The sequence below is a fragment of the Hoplias malabaricus genome, chromosome 1 (assembly GCF_029633855.1).
Source record: "Hoplias malabaricus isolate fHopMal1 chromosome 1, fHopMal1.hap1, whole genome shotgun sequence".
Lineage (NCBI taxonomy): Eukaryota > Metazoa > Chordata > Actinopteri > Characiformes > Erythrinidae > Hoplias > Hoplias malabaricus.
In genome coordinates, this window is record NC_089800.1 from 66,697,454 (window position 1) to 66,716,641 (window position 19,188).

General features: G+C 40.5%; 1 protein-coding gene across 3 annotated transcripts in view; it reads right to left on the reverse strand.

The window, feature by feature from the left end:
* The window catches only part of kcnh1a (potassium voltage-gated channel, subfamily H (eag-related), member 1a), an 88,200-nt gene that overhangs the window by 39,612 nt on the left and 29,400 nt on the right, over positions 1-19,188 (reverse strand). For all 3 annotated transcript variants that reach the window (XM_066671250.1, XM_066671242.1, XM_066671259.1), the window contains one exon: positions 16,304-16,733. In XM_066671250.1, coding sequence (XP_066527347.1) covers positions 16,304-16,733 — 430 coding nt within the window. The remainder of the gene's footprint in view (positions 1-16,303; positions 16,734-19,188) is intronic.

Below are 19,188 nucleotides of genomic sequence, written 5' to 3' on the forward strand. Positions count from 1 at the left end.
AGATTAAAACCACTGACATGTGAAGGGAATAACCCTGTTTATCTCATTCAAATGGCTCCTGGGATATGTCAGGCAGTAAAAAGGCAGTTCTTGAAGCTGATGTTGGAGCCCACAAGGCCAATCACTGCTTGACGAAGTGAAGGGGTCAGCACAAACACACAGCCACATTCTCAGCAAGCTGTGGTGAAACTGACACCTTTCTGTCAGAGCCACCATTAATGTTTTTAGCAGTGTGCTGTAGTTTGTAGCTCTTCTGTCATCAACTTCATGAACTGACTGTGAGATACTTTGAACCACACGGATCTAACAATACAGCCCCTCACTCTACACAGCCCTTTTCAGAATGACCCGTGTCAGCTACTGTTCCTTTAAATTGACTCACAGACAGCCCACTCCAGAGCAGGCAGCAGTGTAACGTGTAGCACACACTTGATCTTTATTAAGCTGTGTTTGCTTGGTTCACTTCCATCTCTACTCTTGATCGCATTTATTTATTTATTTATTTTGATTCTCTTCCTTCACTGCGCTCAGAGCTCTCCCCTCCTTACAGTATCCTCTTACACTACCACTACGCCAAAGGCATCTTCAGAACTCACAAAAGCACTAAAGGAGCTTGTCAGCATGTCAGTATTTTGGCTGAAATTAAAAATGTAACCATTGTTATATTCATTGTAAATAACTGTATTGTACAATTGTGTCTCATGCTACAGGACCGAGAGGAGACAGAGACAAAACTGTAATATGATTTTATACTCATGACACACAACTAGAACAAAAAGCACAGTAACAATCAACCATGACATACACTAAAGCCCTATTCGGACGGGATTAGTTTTACTTGTGGAACTAGGGTAATGTCAGTTTTTCCACAAGACGTCAGTAATGTTTATGGTGGATTTGAACTGTATAAGAATTCTCGGTAAAAAATAGCACCATGCACTGACATAAGTCTGTTGTGTCTGATCCACACTGTGTATTCTTCTAGTCCTTCACAACAGATAACGGGCGAGAAGGTGGCAAAAAACCTCACTAATCCTTCACACAGTTATTATACCCGATATTATAATCTGTCTAATGTTAACTTAACGAGTAGGACACATATCCCTAAGATGTACAGATACTGCTAGTGTGCACAAAGCCTACCTACAGGTCATTTTTGGGTTTGAGCTTTTACTTAAACTGTAGGCTATATTTCATCACTAAACACTTCAGCTCCTCTATTCTCGAGAAAACATGGAAAAAAAAAACTCCTTTTCACTGGGATATGACGCAATATTCACCCAAATATCAGTTGGGACGGGATTAGTATAACCTGGGGTTATTTTTACTGCTTGTTTTACAGTGGGTAAAAGGCTTAGGATTTCTTCCTGAAATGGGAGTGCGCACTACGTGAAAATGACTGAAATAGTCTATTCGGACGGGATTAAAACCTCTGAGATCCTCCTGTAAAATGAATCCCGTCCGAATAGGGCTTAAGAGAACAGATCTTACGAATCATTTCCGCATGAATAAAATACGATTACCAGAGCAACAGCAACACATCAAAAAATCAATAACGCTGATAAAAGATTATTTGTTTTTATTGATTATTTGAACTGTGTTAAGCATCAGAACTGTGAGCTGTGGTGTTGGATACCTCTCAGACCTTTCATTTATCAATGATGCCAATAGCAATGACATTTTCTTGTAGAATCAACCTAAACAGCCCAAAGTTTCATAACAAACACTCACCCAGCAGATATTCTGAAATCCAAGTAATAATAGGAAGCTTTTCCCACAGCATCTACACTTCTGGGAAAGCTGATCATAGATGTTGGGACATTGCAGTCACACAAGCAATGATTAAATGGAGCTCCATCACTCCAGAGAACACAGACACTTGCTAAATGCTTGAGGGATTTATAACCCCCCAGTCCACACTTGGCATTGTGTCTTGATGACTTTAGACTCATGGATGGATGGATGGATGGATGAATGGGCATTTAAATCAAATAAATGTACACAAAAAATACAAAATAAAAATATAAAAATACGAAAACTAATTTATATTTTAATACATTTTCAGAGTAGTTAGAATGTGATTATCAAAGTAACTGTTTGTGTGTGAAAGAGAGACAGAGAGAGAAATAGAGAGAGAGAGAGAGAGAGAGAGAGAGAGAGAGAGAGTTGTGTGTCTGATAAGTGTCCTGCAGCTGTCAGTTGAAGAATGAGCTACAGGAGTTTGAGAGAGCACTATTACACAATTCCTCTAGAGAAGCAGAGACACACAGAGAGAGAGAGAGAGAGAGAGAAAGGGAGAATGGAGGAATAGGGAGAGAGGGAAGAGGTAAAAGAGGAAGAAGGATAATGCAATAAAGATGAGTAAATGATTTTCGAAAGTAAATTAGGTGTGTAAATAATGGATGAGATTACAGGAAGAAATCAAATCAAGCACTAACACACACACACACACACACACACACACACACAAAATCAAGGACCACTCAATAGGATTTTAAGGTGGTTTTGTTTATGTGAAATCTGTGGAATGTGAACACATTCTACGTGTCAATTATTGCTCACTGGATTGATTTGGAGTAACAGTTTGGAAGGATGTGCAACAATTTTCACTCTTCCTGCTCCGTATTTTACCTAAATATTCACTTTCACCGTTCCAGTCAATTTTTTAAGTGGATTAAATTAAAAATTAATTTCAATGTGGATTATCAAGTGATACAAACAATACAGCCTCCCACCTATAGGTTTGACAACACCTTAAGAAGAGCACACTCAAATCCATACACAGAACAACAGAAGCAGGAGGATATTCTACACTGTCTACAGTAGTGCACTATTTTGGGATTCTGACATTTTGTAGCGGAGACTGTAAACACAGTCCACAGTATCAAGCGTACTATAACAATCTCACAATACACTACAATAAGAAATGCACATGTGATGTACACTAGCAGCCACAGAGTACCAATAGTGTACAATATTGTTTGGTTTAATTATTCTTGTGCAACACCAATGAGAAGACTATAGAGAGCAATGATGGACACATTTACACAGACCTCATTCCTGAACTTGCTAATTACCATCAGTCAGTGACAGATGCTGTAAATAATGTATATTGAAATATTGAAAATGTGTTCAAAGTGTTCAAAATCAGTTCATCATTATTGAAACATTATATATTGTGATATAAAGAAAACTTGTGAAACTTGTATATTATACTCATTCATTACACACAGACTGATATATTTCAAGTGTTTATTTTTAATTTGATGATTATAACTGACAAGTAATGAAAATTCAGTATCTCAGAAAATTAGAATATTAATTAAGACCAAGACAAAAAAAGGATTTTTAGAAATGCTGGCCAACTGAAAAGTATGAACATGTACAGCACTCAATACTTGAATTACTGCAGCAATGTGGTGTGGCATGGAGTCGATCAGTCTGTGTGCTCAGGTGTTATATGAGAGCCCAGGTTGCTCTGATAGTGGCCTTCAGCTCTTCTGCATTGTTGGGTCTGGCGTATTACATCTTCCTCTTCACAATACCCCATAGATCTATGGCATTAAGGTCAGGCGAGTTTGCCAAATAAGAACCGGGATACCATGGTCCTTAAACCAGGTACTGGTAGCTTTGGCACTATGTACAGGTGCTAAGTCCTGTTGGAAAATGAAATCTGAATCTCCATAAAGTTGGTCAGCAGCAGGAAGCATGAAGTGCTCTAAAACTTCCTGGTAGACGGCTGCTTTGACCTTGGACCTCAGAAACACAGTGGACCAACACCAGCAGATGACATGGCACCCCAAACCATTACTTGGACCTCAAGTAACGTGGATTCTGTGCCTCTCCTCTTCCTCCAGACTCTGGGACCTTGATTTCCAAAGGAAATGCAAAATTTACTTTCATCAAAGAACATAACTCTGGACCACTCAGCAGCAGCCCAGTCTTTAGCCCAGGCGAGATGCTTCTGAAGCTATCTCTTGTTCAAGAGTGGCTTCACATAAGGAATGCGACAGCTGAAACCCATGTCTTGCATACTTCTGTGTGTGGTGGTTCTTGAAGCACCGACTCCAGCTGCAGTCCAGTCTTTGTGAATCTCCCCCACATTTTTGAATGGATTTTGTTTCACAATCCTCTCCAGGGTGTGGTTATGTCTATTGCTTGTACACTTTTTTCTACCACATCTTTTCCATCCCTTTGCCTTTCTATTAATGTGATTGGACACAGAGCTCTGTGAACAGCCAGCCTCTTTATCAATGACCTTTTGTGTCTTGCCCTGCTTGTGTAAGGTGTCAATGGTTGTCTTTTGGACAACTGTCAAGTCAGCAGTCTTCCCCATGATTGTGTAGCCTACAGAACTAGACTGAGAGACCATTTAAAGGCCTTTGCAGGTGTTTTGAGTTAATTGTCTGATTAGAGTGTGGCACCAGGTGTCTTCAATATTGAACCTTTTCATAATATTCTAATTTTCTGAGATTCTGAATTTGGGGTTTTTATTAATTGTCAGTTATAATCATCAAATTAAAAGAAATCAACACTTGAAATATATCAGTCTGTGTGTAATGAATGAGTATAATATACAAGTTTCACTTTTTGAATGTTATTACTGAAATAAATCAACTTTTTCATGATATTCTAATTTTATGTCTAGCACCTGTATATTGATATTGAATTATTGTCCAGCCCTAATTTCAATATCATCATGAATGTAACAGGTTAACATGCATTTATTTATTTATTTTATAATAAAGTTACAACTGTTACTAATAATACTATGCATTAATTACCATAAAATGACACAACAAAGGTAGGATGTTTATATTTTGAAATACAATTTTTTGTTACGCAAAAACACTTTAAAACTTAACTGTACACCTGATGAGTAGCAGCAATGCGCATTGTCACATCTTCTGTGTCACAGTATTATATTAGCTGCAGTGGAAAAATTAACAGTAAATAAAAATGGCCACTGGGTATGACAGCGTTGTAAGGCCACCTGAATGCAGCTGTATTGGAGATTACTTATCTGCATTTTTCAGCAAGAAGCAGGTTTCCTTGCACGCTCACACACATTCTATAGATGCAAATGGAATGAGATATTGTTGGTTAGTCCACATTGACTTTACATTACAACATTACAACTTTATTCTCAAAATCATTACGATAATTAATAATTATTTATGTATTTTTCCCCCTATGTTCCTTTATCAGCCCCATCAAGTTGAAAGAAAGAAATAATGCTCGTATGTATTAAAAACAAGTTGCAAAGCTAAATGTTTTCAAAATGAATGAACTATGTAGATGACTAGTCTGAATGGAATGATATTCTCATGTTTGTCCTCTGAAGATTTCGGGATAAAACAGTTTCAGTTGACCATCAGTCAGTTTCCTCAGGCAGGGTCATTGCGGGTGTTAAATAGTGTGGTTCCAAGCATCCAGTGCAAGTTCATGTGTGTTTGTGTGTGTGTGTGTGTGTGTGTGTGTGTGTGTGTGCAGGCATGGAGAGTGACAGACTCTGCTGGATTTGGGACAGATTTGGCTCGAAGGTGACAGCGAAGAGGAACAGAGCTGACAGAGAATTTCTTCACACATCTCTCCCTGTCTCTCTCACTCTTTCTCTCTCTCTGTGTCTCTCTCTCACACACACACACTCGCCCACTACCAACGGACACTATACAGAGTGTGCTGAGTCAAAGGTAGGATACTTACAAAGTTAGAGGGGAAAATAAAGCCTAAAAAGCAAAGAGAGGGTGCCTTTAGGAGCCTAAAAGACTGCCTTTGAACTATGAACATGTTTTACTGAAGGGCCTATTCCTCACAAACACACACACAAAATTCTAACATACAGTTGGGATTTATAGATTGTTAATATATGCAGACGGGCGGCACAGTGTTGCAGTCACACAGCTCCAGGGACCTGGAGGTTGTGGGTTCGAGTCCCGCTCCAGGTGACTGTCTGTGAGGAGTTGGTGTGTTCTCCCTGTGTCTGCGTGGGTTTCCTCCAGGTGCTCTGGTTTCCTCCCACAGTCCAAAAACATACATTGCCCTGTGAAGGACTGGTGCCCCCTCCAGGGTGGGTTCCTGCCTTTCGCCCAATGATTCCAGGTAGGCTCTGGACCCACCGTGACCCTGAACTGGATAAGCGCTTACAGACAATGAATGAATGAATATATGCCGACAGTAATAAAGCTCATATTTATCAAATACTGTATATGTCAGTATTCTAAGTAATAGTATTTCTAAGTAATATTAATATGCCTTAAATATGTAAGTGCCTTTATGTAATAATAATAAACTTTCTGCTCTGTATGGATAGACATCTGCACCTTTTTAATTTCCTCCAAAATCAACGATTATAAAACTGCCTTTTACCCCCATTCTTGGCTGCATTCTTCCATTGTTGTTCATAGGCTTTTTTGTTGTGCTGCTCCACAGCTCAGTGGAGGTGGGCTTTATATTCCTGTAGACGACACTTGGCATTGGGCACGGGTAGTGTTGGGGTTGTGCATATTAAAGCAGCTGAATTCACTAATCATAAGGGTTTTTTTATGACAGATATTTGTTAATATGTAAGTATAGTAAGTGTATATGCAATAACATAATAAGTTTATCCTTGTAAATAAACTATGCTATTCATATACAGAGCATAAATTATATAGGTTAATTCTGATGTACAATACATTGTCAGGACCTATTTATCCTGTAAATGGAGAATAACACTCACAAATGTCACTGTGTTCTGTTTTACTGTGTGGTTTATGAGAGACAGTTATAGATATACCATGACAGACTGAGGGGAAATTGGTGTTCTCCTTCAAGCATGTTGAGCTCTAGGGGTGTTGTGTTAATGGCAGTTCTAACCTGTTCTAACCTTCATCCTCCCAGCTTTGCAGTATCATATATTTTGGTGAGTACTAGCCGAAGTGAGAAAATGGGGAAAAATAGATAAACTTATTATAATTTAAAATAATTTTCTGATATTCAGATATTGCTTTATATGTAATAAAGTGATTGTGAGTGTATACACAAGCAAACTCCCTCTAATCTTGTGCATCTCTGCATGCATGTGGACACACACACACTTACACCTGCACACATGCAAACGCACACACACCTGCATCACAATACATGTCCAGTAATAAGATTCCAGATTCCAATCTTCCCACTACACCAACTCTTATCTAGCGCTTGATAAAGCAGTCCCGTGTCTGCAATCAGATCCAAACCTACCATCTAAAATTCCTCATGCAACATAATAAATTTCACCTCCTTTTGGCTTGTCTAAAAATAGAACCATGTTTTGACTAATCCAATTCCCCACTCTCTCTCTCCCCTTCAGCATCTCTGGAATTACTCCCATTACACGGGCATTCCCGAGTTGGAGAGAGAGAGTCTGGATTTATTTCCCTTTTCCCCTCATTATGACTGAACATTAGTAAAGTTCTGTTTTGCACATTTGCCTCCATGCAATATGTCCAAAAGTATGTAGACATCCTTTATAATTATTCAAATTCACTATTTTAAATTTCACCCACTGAGGACACAGGCATTCATCCAATTGTATACACATAGCGTTTATAATCTTCATGTAAAAGCACACAAATAATATAGAGCAGCTGCACACAGTCACAAGGTTTCATTTCCCAAAGGCAAAAGTTAGCCAGAGAGATATAAACTCTCGGAACAAAGGACAAAATTATTGGAGGAAGCACATGACTCCAGAGAATGCAGCTCCATTGCTGAACAGTCCAATTCTGGGGCTTTTAACCTCTCAAGTCAATGCTTGTCATTGGGCTTAGTACACTTAAGTTCATGGGTAGCATGCCATTTCGTTCCATTCTTGATTAAACTAGTTGTGTGAAAAATGAAATATCTGTCTTCCCCATAATTAATGCACCTTAAATAACTTAACTCCCTCATTTTAAGGAGTTTCTACAAACCATTGGAAAAAAGAAGTTTATCAGTCAAGCCTTAATTATGGCCAGTTACAGAGAGCCTGTAAATAACTTCACATACATTTACAGAAGAACTAAAAAAACGCATTGCAACACGGAGCTGATTGAATGCAAGCCCATTATGACAATCATATTTTATTAATTTATGAGTAACACACACATACACACACATTCCCTTAAGCTCAAGAACCCAGTGCTCTATTTCATACCACGCTGTCTCTGACACACACACACACACTTGTTTCTGTGAATCGTGGGGACATTATATATCGTCTACCAATTATGTTGAGACATACCTTAATCTTGACCATAAGTACTACTTGTCTAACTCTAAACCTAATCTTACACTAGTTTTTAAACATGTCTTCCCCTTAAGGCAGCTTAGGAAGGTGCGTGAAGCCTCCTGCTGGGCAGGTCAATGCTAGAGAAGAAAAGGGTGAAAGTGAATTTGTCTGTCGCAGAAATAGTATTTATTGTATAACTCCAAAAGTGGAAGCATGTAAGTGGCCACATTAAAGCTGCACTATCTGTGATTCTGCCACCAGTGGTCACACTAGCATCTCAGAACCAAACCTAAACATTTATTCAGCAACGTGACTAAATGAGCCATGGCAAGCCAAACAGCAGCGAATCCAGGCTTTCCCTCTTTGCAGTAATTAGTCTCTTTTGGCTTTCCCATTCCAACTTAAATGGTGCCAATGAACATTGTGGTTTAACACTGATGAACATAAATAACACTGAGGAAAGTAAATAAAGGAACTATAAACTCATTTTTAAAGCAGAGAAAGGCTTGTATATGGAAAAAAAGCCCTTAATGGTAAATAAACAACATATACAAATTTAATTTAGAGCTCCTTTTAAGGTGAAATGAGAAATCTGAATAAGAAACAGGCAAATAAATGTTAACTTCAGGCTTGTGTGTAACTATAACAGCGTAAGTTACACTGTGAAAATCCTCTCTCCCTTTCCGCTAGTCACCACAAAGCAGCAAAAGAAGCAGGAATTTACCTGATGACAGGAGATACAGAAGCGAAAGCAACATTTCCCAGAGCACCAACACACCATATCAGAGTCACTGACCCAGGCGAGCTCTTCCAGGAGTATAACCTGTGGTTCAGAGTCTGGTTGGAGCCTTTCAGCTGAACTTAGTGTTCTCCATTACGAGAACAGTGTGTTGATTCTTCCCTTGTTTCACTCTTTGTTAGAGGATTTTTTTGCTGAAGAATGTGTTTTTTTCTCAATGAGGGGGACAATAGTTTGGTTGTCCTGAATATTTGGTTGTGGAATCCACCATCTTGAATACGGAAAGATTTTTGGAAAGACAAATGTGGTGAGGGCCAAAGTTTATAGAGGGCAGGGCTATAGGCCGTCCCAAGGGTGAGAAGAACAGAAGGCCTAGAGAACAGCAAAACAGACAGTGATGTACAGTAACAAAGTAAATGTAATTCGTTACTGTACTTAAGTACGTTTTTGTGTATCTGTACTTTTCTGAAGTTTTTCAATTTTGGCGACTTTTTATTATTACTCCACTACATTTCAAAGTCAAATACCATACTTTTACTCTACTACATTATGAAAATCTGGTAAAACTGTAACATGTCTGAACAAATATCACTGCTCCATATCGACACCACTGCTAGGAGACGAACAAATACAGCTGCCACATTACTACATCAGTAGTTACATCAGTAGTTACATCAGTAACTACTATTCATTCATATACAGGGTTTACAGACTTGACACAAATCACTCACCAATGGTGAGTCAGTTGGAGATTTATTAAACACAATACGTAAAGCGAGGTCAAAACCAGAAGAATTATTCCAAAACCCAAATATCAGTACAGTACACTGATATCTGATACATGTCCAAAATAAAAAAAAAACAAGTATCAGGCAAAAAGACAGAAAAGCAAATCCGCAGCCTGTACTTATACTCTGCAACTATGTAGACAAAGCAGAGAGTTTACAGGAACACTATGTAATATTTTTACCTTCAAATTACAGTTTCAAAACCATTGTGATACTTGTACATACACTGACTTATATGAAGACTAATATGGAGTCTCTGTCGTTGCTACTCTTGGCTCAGCACTGCAGAAAATGCACTATGGAACTTTTGAAGCAGGGTAGGAAACCACACCTTCCAACCAATTTCAGTACAGTGCTGTAAAACTTAATTGCACTACGGGGAGCCCCAGGAGTGTTGTGCACAAGTGACCTATACCATTGTGAAAGTTTATACTTGTGCGTATGCGTCTACGTCACTCGGCTATTACACCGCCAAACCACTGGGGCTGAATTTCAAACATCTTTTTTGTTATTATATAGTCTTAATATTTCTGGACTTTTGAACCATGTTTGTCCGAATGCAGGACAATCACACGTGGTTGTGGTCTGAGTAGATGTGACAAGTAACATTTCTGAAGAGGTGCACATCAGGTTGCTCTGCCTACCAGGTTCAACACAGAAGCATTGATTGGGCTTAATACTCAGGAGAGAGCGATCTCTGTTGGTTTAGAGAGGCAGCACAAAGACCAAGAGTGACACTAGAGTCTTTTCACCTACAATGTGTTAAGCAAGAGTCTTGTTACAAAAATGATAATAGGACGTTAGAGCCATAATATGTCATAGTACTTTAACGTTCGATTCAAAGTACATTTGAAGGTAAATACTTTTATACTGTTACACAAGTAGAGATCTACAACGTGGACTTCAACGTTTACTGGAGTAATATTTTACCAGGAGTATTTGTACTTTTAGTCAAGTACATGGTTTATGTACTTTGTATTTTATGTACTTTATGTACATTGAAATGGCCTTGTCCTTGAAATGTTGCAGAAATAATGGAGGTCAATATTAATGTCACTCAGCAGGTAGTGTCGCAGTTACACAGCTCCAGGGACCTGGAGGTTGTGGGTTCAAGTCCCACTCTGGGTGACTGTGAGGAGTTTGGTGTGTTCTCCCTGTGTCCACGTGGGTTTCCTCCGGGTGCTCTGGTTTCCTCCCATAGTCCAAAAGCAAAAAGTGTCCGTATGTGTGAGTGAGTGTGTGTGTCGCTCTGTGAAGGACTGGCCCCTCTTCCAGGGTGTGTTCCTGCTTTGTGCCCAATGATTCCTGGCAGGCTCCGAATCCATTGCAATCATGAACTGGATAAGTAGTTACAGACAATGAAAGAATGAATGAATTAACGGTTGAGCAGATAGCGTTCTTTCCTCTCCATTCCCTGCTGCCTTTGTAGCTACTGCTCCTACAATCATGGAACAGTTTTACAGCATTCCCTCCATCTGTGAACTCAGGTTTATAGGAAAGGGTTTCTGTGAGGTGTTTTAAGACCCAGAAGACAAGTCTGGAGAGAACATGCGTCAACATACAACACACAAATGTTGAAGTTCTCCGGCACCCCTCATATGATGCTTTTGAAGTATTGCAGTGAAATAAAGCTCATTAGCGGAAGTGTTGCAGGACAAGCCATACTTTTCTAGCCTCCAGCTCCCTGGCTCTCATTAGACAAATACAGCACTATCTGCCACAAAGAAACACACACACACACACACACACACACACACACACACACACACACACACACACACACACACACACACACACACACACACAGGAAATGAACCGCACAGAGTTCGCTTCTTATAGCATTCAAAGGAGAAGGGAAGAGAAATGAAGAGAAGAGAAGAGAAGAGAAGAGAAGCAGAAAAAAAGAGAGAGAACTGTGTTTGTGTAATGTGATTAGACTGGGTGATTAATTGTAGTGACAGTGTAACAATTAACTCTCTCACTCTCTCTCTCTCTCTCTCTCTGTCTCTCTGTCTCTCTCTCTCTCTTCGAATGTCTTGTATAGTACAGTGCCCTGAAGAACCCCCTAATGAGAAGAGCAACCAAGTGTCAGCATCTCCTGTTTGTGGAGGTGTGTGCGTGTTTGAGACTGATTTGCTTTGTTTGTACACAAGCACTAATCGCTGTCATTAGTCTGCAGACTCTCATTAATGGCCCAGTCAGGAGAGAACCTCTGAAAACAACCACTTTGATTTGATTCTAAAAAAATGATCATTAAATAGTGTTATATAAAGGACCTGTATCATATATTATTTTACTAGGTTTTAACATTCTACAAAGTACCATCCCCATTCAGAGTTGAAACTATACTTTTTTGAGGTCTGTGTGTTTGTGATGTAACAAATAACAACAGGTTTATATACACTACATGGCCAGAATCTGCCCGATTATCTTGTAGTGTGGCCCCTTTTTTGTCCATCTACCAGTCAAGCTGACAGTCTGCCTATATAATACAATCCAAAAAAGCATCACTGAAGTCTGTGGATCATTAAAAATGGTGTGTACTGTAATGATGAGGTCTGGCTGTGAATTATGAGCGAATATTCCAAATTACAGCTTGTGCAATCTGCAAATCCAAATGCTAGTAATTGTGTGGAAATTAAACTAAACGATTCTGGAGGAAGAAGAGCGCACCAGGGTCTGGCGGCAATATCATAACATTTAAATATAACTATTTGGAAGAGGCTTTTTTTTTTTTTTTGCAATCTTTGCAGATAATGAAACAGCATAAAATTAACATGCGATTGTGCACCGGTGCCAAAAGAAGCCTCTTACGTGATGCCAGGTTCACGAGCATGCATTTTTTTTTACTCATCAGACAGAGCTATTCTTGTTGCTGATTGTTCTGCTGGCAAGAAAACAGATGGAGATGGAGAGAGATAGAGATAGCAAGAGTGTGTAGATGGAGAAGACTTTCCTCTTCAGATAAAAACGGGGCCTTGTCAAAGGCTCTCTCCTGCGGCTGTGTTACGCCGATATGTGACAGAATATTTAATGACTCGACATCTCCGCTTCTATTTGAATTTTTTTTTTTTGCATCATGGACTACAAAGAGACACGTGATGGCAGTTCTCACGCAGAGGAGGCGGCTCCACGCTGCTTCCCGTCGTTTGTAAACATGCTGCACCTCTTTGTGCTTGTTTTTGGAGATTTATTGTTTTCCCGTGTAACAAGCAGTTGTCCTTTTGCCCCCGACAACACAAACCAACCCTGACTTTGGAAATTGTGTATTATTAGGAAATGTACTGCAGCAAATGCTTCTAATCTTCTGAAAATGCATTAGGCTGTTTTAGCTGACCATTGTTGTGAAGATTTGATGGCAGCCACAAGAGCATAAGTGAGGTCAGGTACAATGTTGGATTACACATGCCATTTCAACTCATAGCGAAGGCACTGGATGGAGAACAGTTCCTCTGCTCCACAGCCCAATACTGGGGGTTCTTCATTCTCCTTTAGCCCACTCTTGGCATTGAGCATGGTGACCTTATCCTCCTACAAATCACTTCAAGACAAGTTGGGTTTTTATTGAGGTGATATGCCGTTTATTTGTCTGCAGCCCGTTGTTCAAACCTCTGCCCCATTCCAGTCTGATTTCCATTTTTTTTAATCAGTCTCTACCCCGGCGCCCCAAGCCAGTGGTTGCCACGGCAACAGAGCAGGCATTCCAGCGCCCCCAGCCAATGAGAAGCATCACATCTGCACACAAGCCGTCTCATCAAATTTCCCAAACAGATCAAAGAGGGGAAGTGACTCGTTTGTGCCACAAGAGCGACTCTGATGTGCGATCGAATGGCTGCCAATCCGGAGCCAGACACATAATACAGCCTAGCCACAGGAACTGTCTGTTTCAGGCCCACACACCTCCTCCCAACTTTTTCTTTGAACTTTGTACCCAGGGCTACCCCTACACAACTACACATTAACATAATCCAATGAGGAAAAAAAATGTCTCCTCTGTCTTATTTCAAACTCTACATATCATCACAATTAAGTTCTACCGTTCAGCTCTAGGGTATCTCAATTCTTACTGAGAAAGAGGGGTAGGGCCAAGGGGGAGGGCCATATACCCCTAGTAACAGAAACTTTTTAAGGGGCACACTTCAAACAAAGGGCCATGGCCGCGCATGTGACCAAAGAAATGTTAGTTAATTTCCCCTGTAATAAATTATAATAACCAGTGTATTACCTTAATTTAATATAGTTTCAATGCATGCTGTCCCATCTCTTCATAACAAGCATAAAACCTAGTAACCCTTAAATGGTGAAATAATTACATTCTGGCTACTGCAGCATTTAAGGTAGAACTGAAAGTCTGAAACAAAAAGCCACAACATAAGCAGCTGAATTCAGCTTCATTTCAAAGTGAGTTAGGAGTGGGTGATAATATAAGATTGTTGAACACTTTTAAATAAATTAAACTACGTAAAAAAAAACAGCAATAACTCTCTGGTATCACTGTGGACAAAGTGCTGCTCTTTTTTGTTTTTTGATGATGTATCTGGCTTTTGAAGGGTTGTCCCATTTTAACCACTACACCTTGTAACTCAATCCCAAGGGGCAATATGACACTGGAAAACTTGGGGTAGAGGTAACATTAGGAAATGGTATTCACCCTAGCTCTAGTGGTAGGTCGAAAGCAGCTAAAAGTTGATTTATACACCCATAGCTAACGCTTAGCATTGGGAATGGTGGGGTTAAGCTCAGGTTCAGGTTGCATATCATCCCATTTGATTGTATTCTCTGTGGATATTATACAATGTGTGTGGCAAACAGATGGGTCAGCAATGAAGGCACCTTAAAGTAGCAGAATTCACTAAAAGGAATGTCTGCAAACTGTTATACATTCTGTACAGATTGAGGAACAGTCAGGATAGCAGAGTACTGCTGCCCACACTCTATTTCCCTGTTTAAATGTTTGTTACAGTTGTGTATATGTCTTGGGACTGGTGATTTTTTTTTGCCTTACATACAAGTTGTTATATCTTTGCAGTCAGCATGTCTTTATACTTCTCTTTGCTCTTGTTTCTAGAAAGAACATCATCACTTGGCTCCCTCTAAATACTCATTACGATCATTTCTGGCCATATTTACACCCTCCACAACTTCACAACAACAGATGACAGTGATATGTGGATAAATGTCCGTCATTTCTCGCTTAGTCATACACAAGTCAACAATGAGTCATCACACACACACACATATATATACCCTGGCAGACTCATCATAGAGCCACACAGGGCTCGCAAAAGCACATGCCAGCTTGATTATAACACCAAAGCAAGTGTAAACTACAGGTCCATGTCATAACTCAGCCAGATGGAAACCAAACTGTGAAATAATTACTTGTTTTGCTTTTTTATGAGGAATCTATGTGGGTTTGAACATTAATGCTCAACTGAAATCATTTAAAATGTAGCAAATAGATATAATATTTCTGTAATATGTGAGACTATTAAAATCTTTATGCTTTCTAATTTATCTATCAAGACAACTGTCTATGTTCTACAGGTATAATAATAATGCAGATTGTTTTCTCCTCAAAAAACAAGCCAAAAAAACCTGAACACTACTAAGGAGTACTACTAGTATACTACTATGGGTTCAAGTCCCGCTCCGGGTGACTGTCTGTGAGGAGTTTAGTGTGTTCTCCCCGTATCTGGTAGGTGGGTTGGTGACTCAAAAGTGTCCGTGAGTGTGTGAGTTCCTGCCTTGCACCCAGTGATTTCGTGTGGGCTCCAGACCGACCGCAAACCTGAACTGGATAAGCGGTTACAGACAGTGAATGTACTACTGGAATGTAATACTACTGGAAATTGCCAAAGTTTTGTGAATGAATTTTCCTAACACAACCTAATTTATTAAATTATAAATTATTGAATGTTTTTAGTTAATAATGTACTGTATTTAAGAGCTTTTCTACTTTTTTTATCCTATTTTTTATAGTGCTGAATGTGTTAGAAAGGGTGCGGCACGGTGGTGCAGCAGGTAGTGTCACAGTCACGCAGCTCCAGGGGCCTGGAGGTTGTGGGTTCGATTCCCGCTCCGGGTGACTGTCTGTGAGGAGTTGGTGTGTTCTCCCCGTGTCTGCGTGGGTTTCCTCCGGGTGCTCCGGTTTCCTCCCACAGTCCAAAAACACACGTTGGTATGTGGATTCGCGACTCAAAAGTGTCCGTAGGTGTGAGTGTGTGAGTGAATGTGTGAGTGTGTGTGTGTGTTGCCCTGTGAAGGACTGGGCGCCCCCTCCAGGGTGTATTCCCGCCTTGCGCCCAATGATTCCATGTGGGCTCTGAACCCACCGCGACCCTGAATTGGATAAGCGCTTACAGATAATGAATAATTTGTTAGAAAGGTCCCAAAGTTACCAAAAGAAAAATTTACAATATAGTATGCATGTTTTAATGCACATTTACAGTTTATCTACCAACCACATTAACTCACAACCACATAACGAGAAGGCAAAAACCTACTTCTAATGTAAGTTAAAGAACCAAAGCTACTCACAGCCGATCATCATCATGGCCACAGCAAAGATCTTCTCCCCGTCAGTGGTGGGAGCGATGTTCCCAAAACCTATGCTGGTGAGGCTGGTCATGGTGAAGTAGAGGGATGTGATGTAGACTGAGTCCTTGTTTGGGCCTCCCTCCCAGCGGCCCGATCCACTGCTGTTAAAGCGGAATGGCGCTCCAGTGGTCTCGCCCAGCAAATACAGCCAGCTGTCCTTACGCACCACATTGTGCTCCTCGTCGATGACCTCATAGTCTCCGATGCTGTACCAGATGCAGGCCAACCAGTGGGCGGCTAGTCCAAACACACACACCAACAGCACCAGCACCGCGGCTCCATACTCAATGTAGTGGTCCAGTTTACGGGCCACACGGCCCAACCTCAGCAATCTAACCACCTTCAGAGAACTGAAGAGACTGCTGATACCCTGAAAGAGAGAGAGAGAGAGCGAGAGAGAGAGAGAGAGAGAGAGAGAGAGGAAATCATAAAAACAGAAAGCAAATTTTACATTCACACTTAGAGCAGGATACACACACACAGATGTACACAGACTGATCAGCCATAATATTAAAACCCCCAGCATACAGGTGCTAGTCATAAAATTAGAATATCATGAAAAAGTTGATTTATTTCCATTCAAAAATTGAAACTTGTATATTATACCTATTCATAACACAGACTGATATATTTCAAGTGTTTATTTCTTTTAATTTGATGTTTATAACTGACAACTAATGAAAACCACAAATTCAGTATCTCAGAAAATTAGACTATTATGAAAAGGTTCAATATTGAAGACACCTGGTACCACACTCTAATCAGCTACTTAACTCAAAACACCTGCAAAGGCCTTTAAATGGTCTCTCAGTCTAGTTCCGTAGGATACACAATCATGGTGAGGACTGCTGACTTGACAGTTGTCCACAAGACGACCACTGACACCTTACACAAGCAGGACAACTAACTATCATCACCAGTAGATTGACCAGAGGAGGATGGGTCACCCCTTGTGAGCCTTGGTTCCTCCCAAGGTTTCTTCCTCAGCTGGGGGAGTTTTTCCTTGCCACTGTCGCCCCTGGCTTGCTCACTTGAGGGTTTTACATTTGTCTTTACATTTCATGTCAAATCTTGTCTTACTGGAATTCTGTGAAGCTGCTTTGTGACAACATCAGTTGTGAAAAGCGCTATATAAATAAATTTGATTTGATTTGATTTGACAAGACACAAGAAGTCATTGTTAAGAGGCTGGTTGTTTGCGGAGCTGTGTCCAATCACATTAATAGAAAAAGATGTGGTAGAAAAAAGTGTACAAGCAGTAGGGATAACCATACCCATTCAAAAATGTGGGGGAGATTCACAAGGACTGGCCTGCAGCTGGAGTCTGTGCTTCAAGAACCACCACACAGACGTGTCCAAGACATGGGTTTCAGCTGTCACATTCCTTGTGTAAAGCCACTCTTGGACAAAAGACAGCGTCAGAAGGGTCTCGCCTGGGCTAAAGACAAAAAAGACTTAACTGCTGCTGAGTGGTCCAGAGTTATGTTCTCTGATGAAAGTAAGTTTTGCATTTCCTTTGGTTCCTCCAAGGTCCCAGAGTCTGGAGGAAGAGGAGAGGCACAGAATCCACGTTGCTTGAGGTCCAGTGTAAAGTTTCCACAGTCAGTGATGGTTTGGGGTGCCATGTCATCTGCTGGTGTTGGTCCACTGTGTTTTCTGAGGTCCAAAGTCAAAGCAGCCGTCTACCAGGAAGTTTTAGAGCACTTCATGCTTCCTGCTGCTGACCAACTTTATGGAGATTCAGATTTCATTTTCCAACAGAACTTAGCACCTGCACACAGTGACAAAGCTACCAGTACCTGGTTTAAGGACCGTGGTGTCCCTGTCCTTAATTGGCAAACTCGCCTGATCTTAACCCAATAGAAAATCTATGGGGTATTGTGAAGAGGAAGATGCAATACCCCAGACCCAACAATGTAGAAGAGCCGAAGGCCACTATCAGAGCAACCTGGGCTCTCATAACACCTGAGCAGTGCCACAGACTGATTCACTCCATGCCACGCTGCATTGCTGCAGTAATTCAAGTATTAAGTATAGAGTGCCGTACATGTTCATACATTCAGTTGGCCAGCATTTCTAAAAATCCTTTTTTTGTCTTATAATATTCTATATTCTATATAGTAATATTCAAATTTTCTGAGATACTGAATTTGGGGTTTTCATTAGTTGTCAGTTATAATCATCTAATTAATCCCACAGAAGCTTGATCAGGCTGAGATCTGAGGGATTTAGAAGAAAAAATGATACCTTGAAAAGTTTTTCATTCCTCAAAACTTCCTGAACAGTTTTTGTAGTGTCAGGGTGAACTATCATCCTTAAAGAGGCCACTGCCATTAGGAAACACCACAGGCGTGAATGAATGTAGTTGTTCTCTGGTATATCCTAGTGCCATCCCTTCACCAGGTATGCGACCCACACAAACCCAGCCATCCATGTGGTGTAAACAAGGTTCTCCATGATTTCTCCATGATCCACTTCTGTTGCTCACATGCCTAGTGCAAGTGCTTTGGCAGTGGACAGGGGTCAGCTAGGGCACTCTAACCAGGATGCAACTATATAGCCTCATACGCAGCAAGCTGTGATGCACTGTGTGTTCTGACACCTTTCTATGAGAGCCAGCATGGACTTGTTTTTTAGTGCAGTTTTTGCTGCACTAGCGCTTTTGTGAGATTGAATCATATGTGTTAGCCTTCGCTCCCCATGCACATCAGTGAGCTTTGGCCACCCGTGACCCTCTTAACAGTTCACTGGCTGTCCTTCCTTGACCACTTTATATACATTCTGACCTGGAACATGCCCCAAGATCTGCCACTTTGGAGATAACC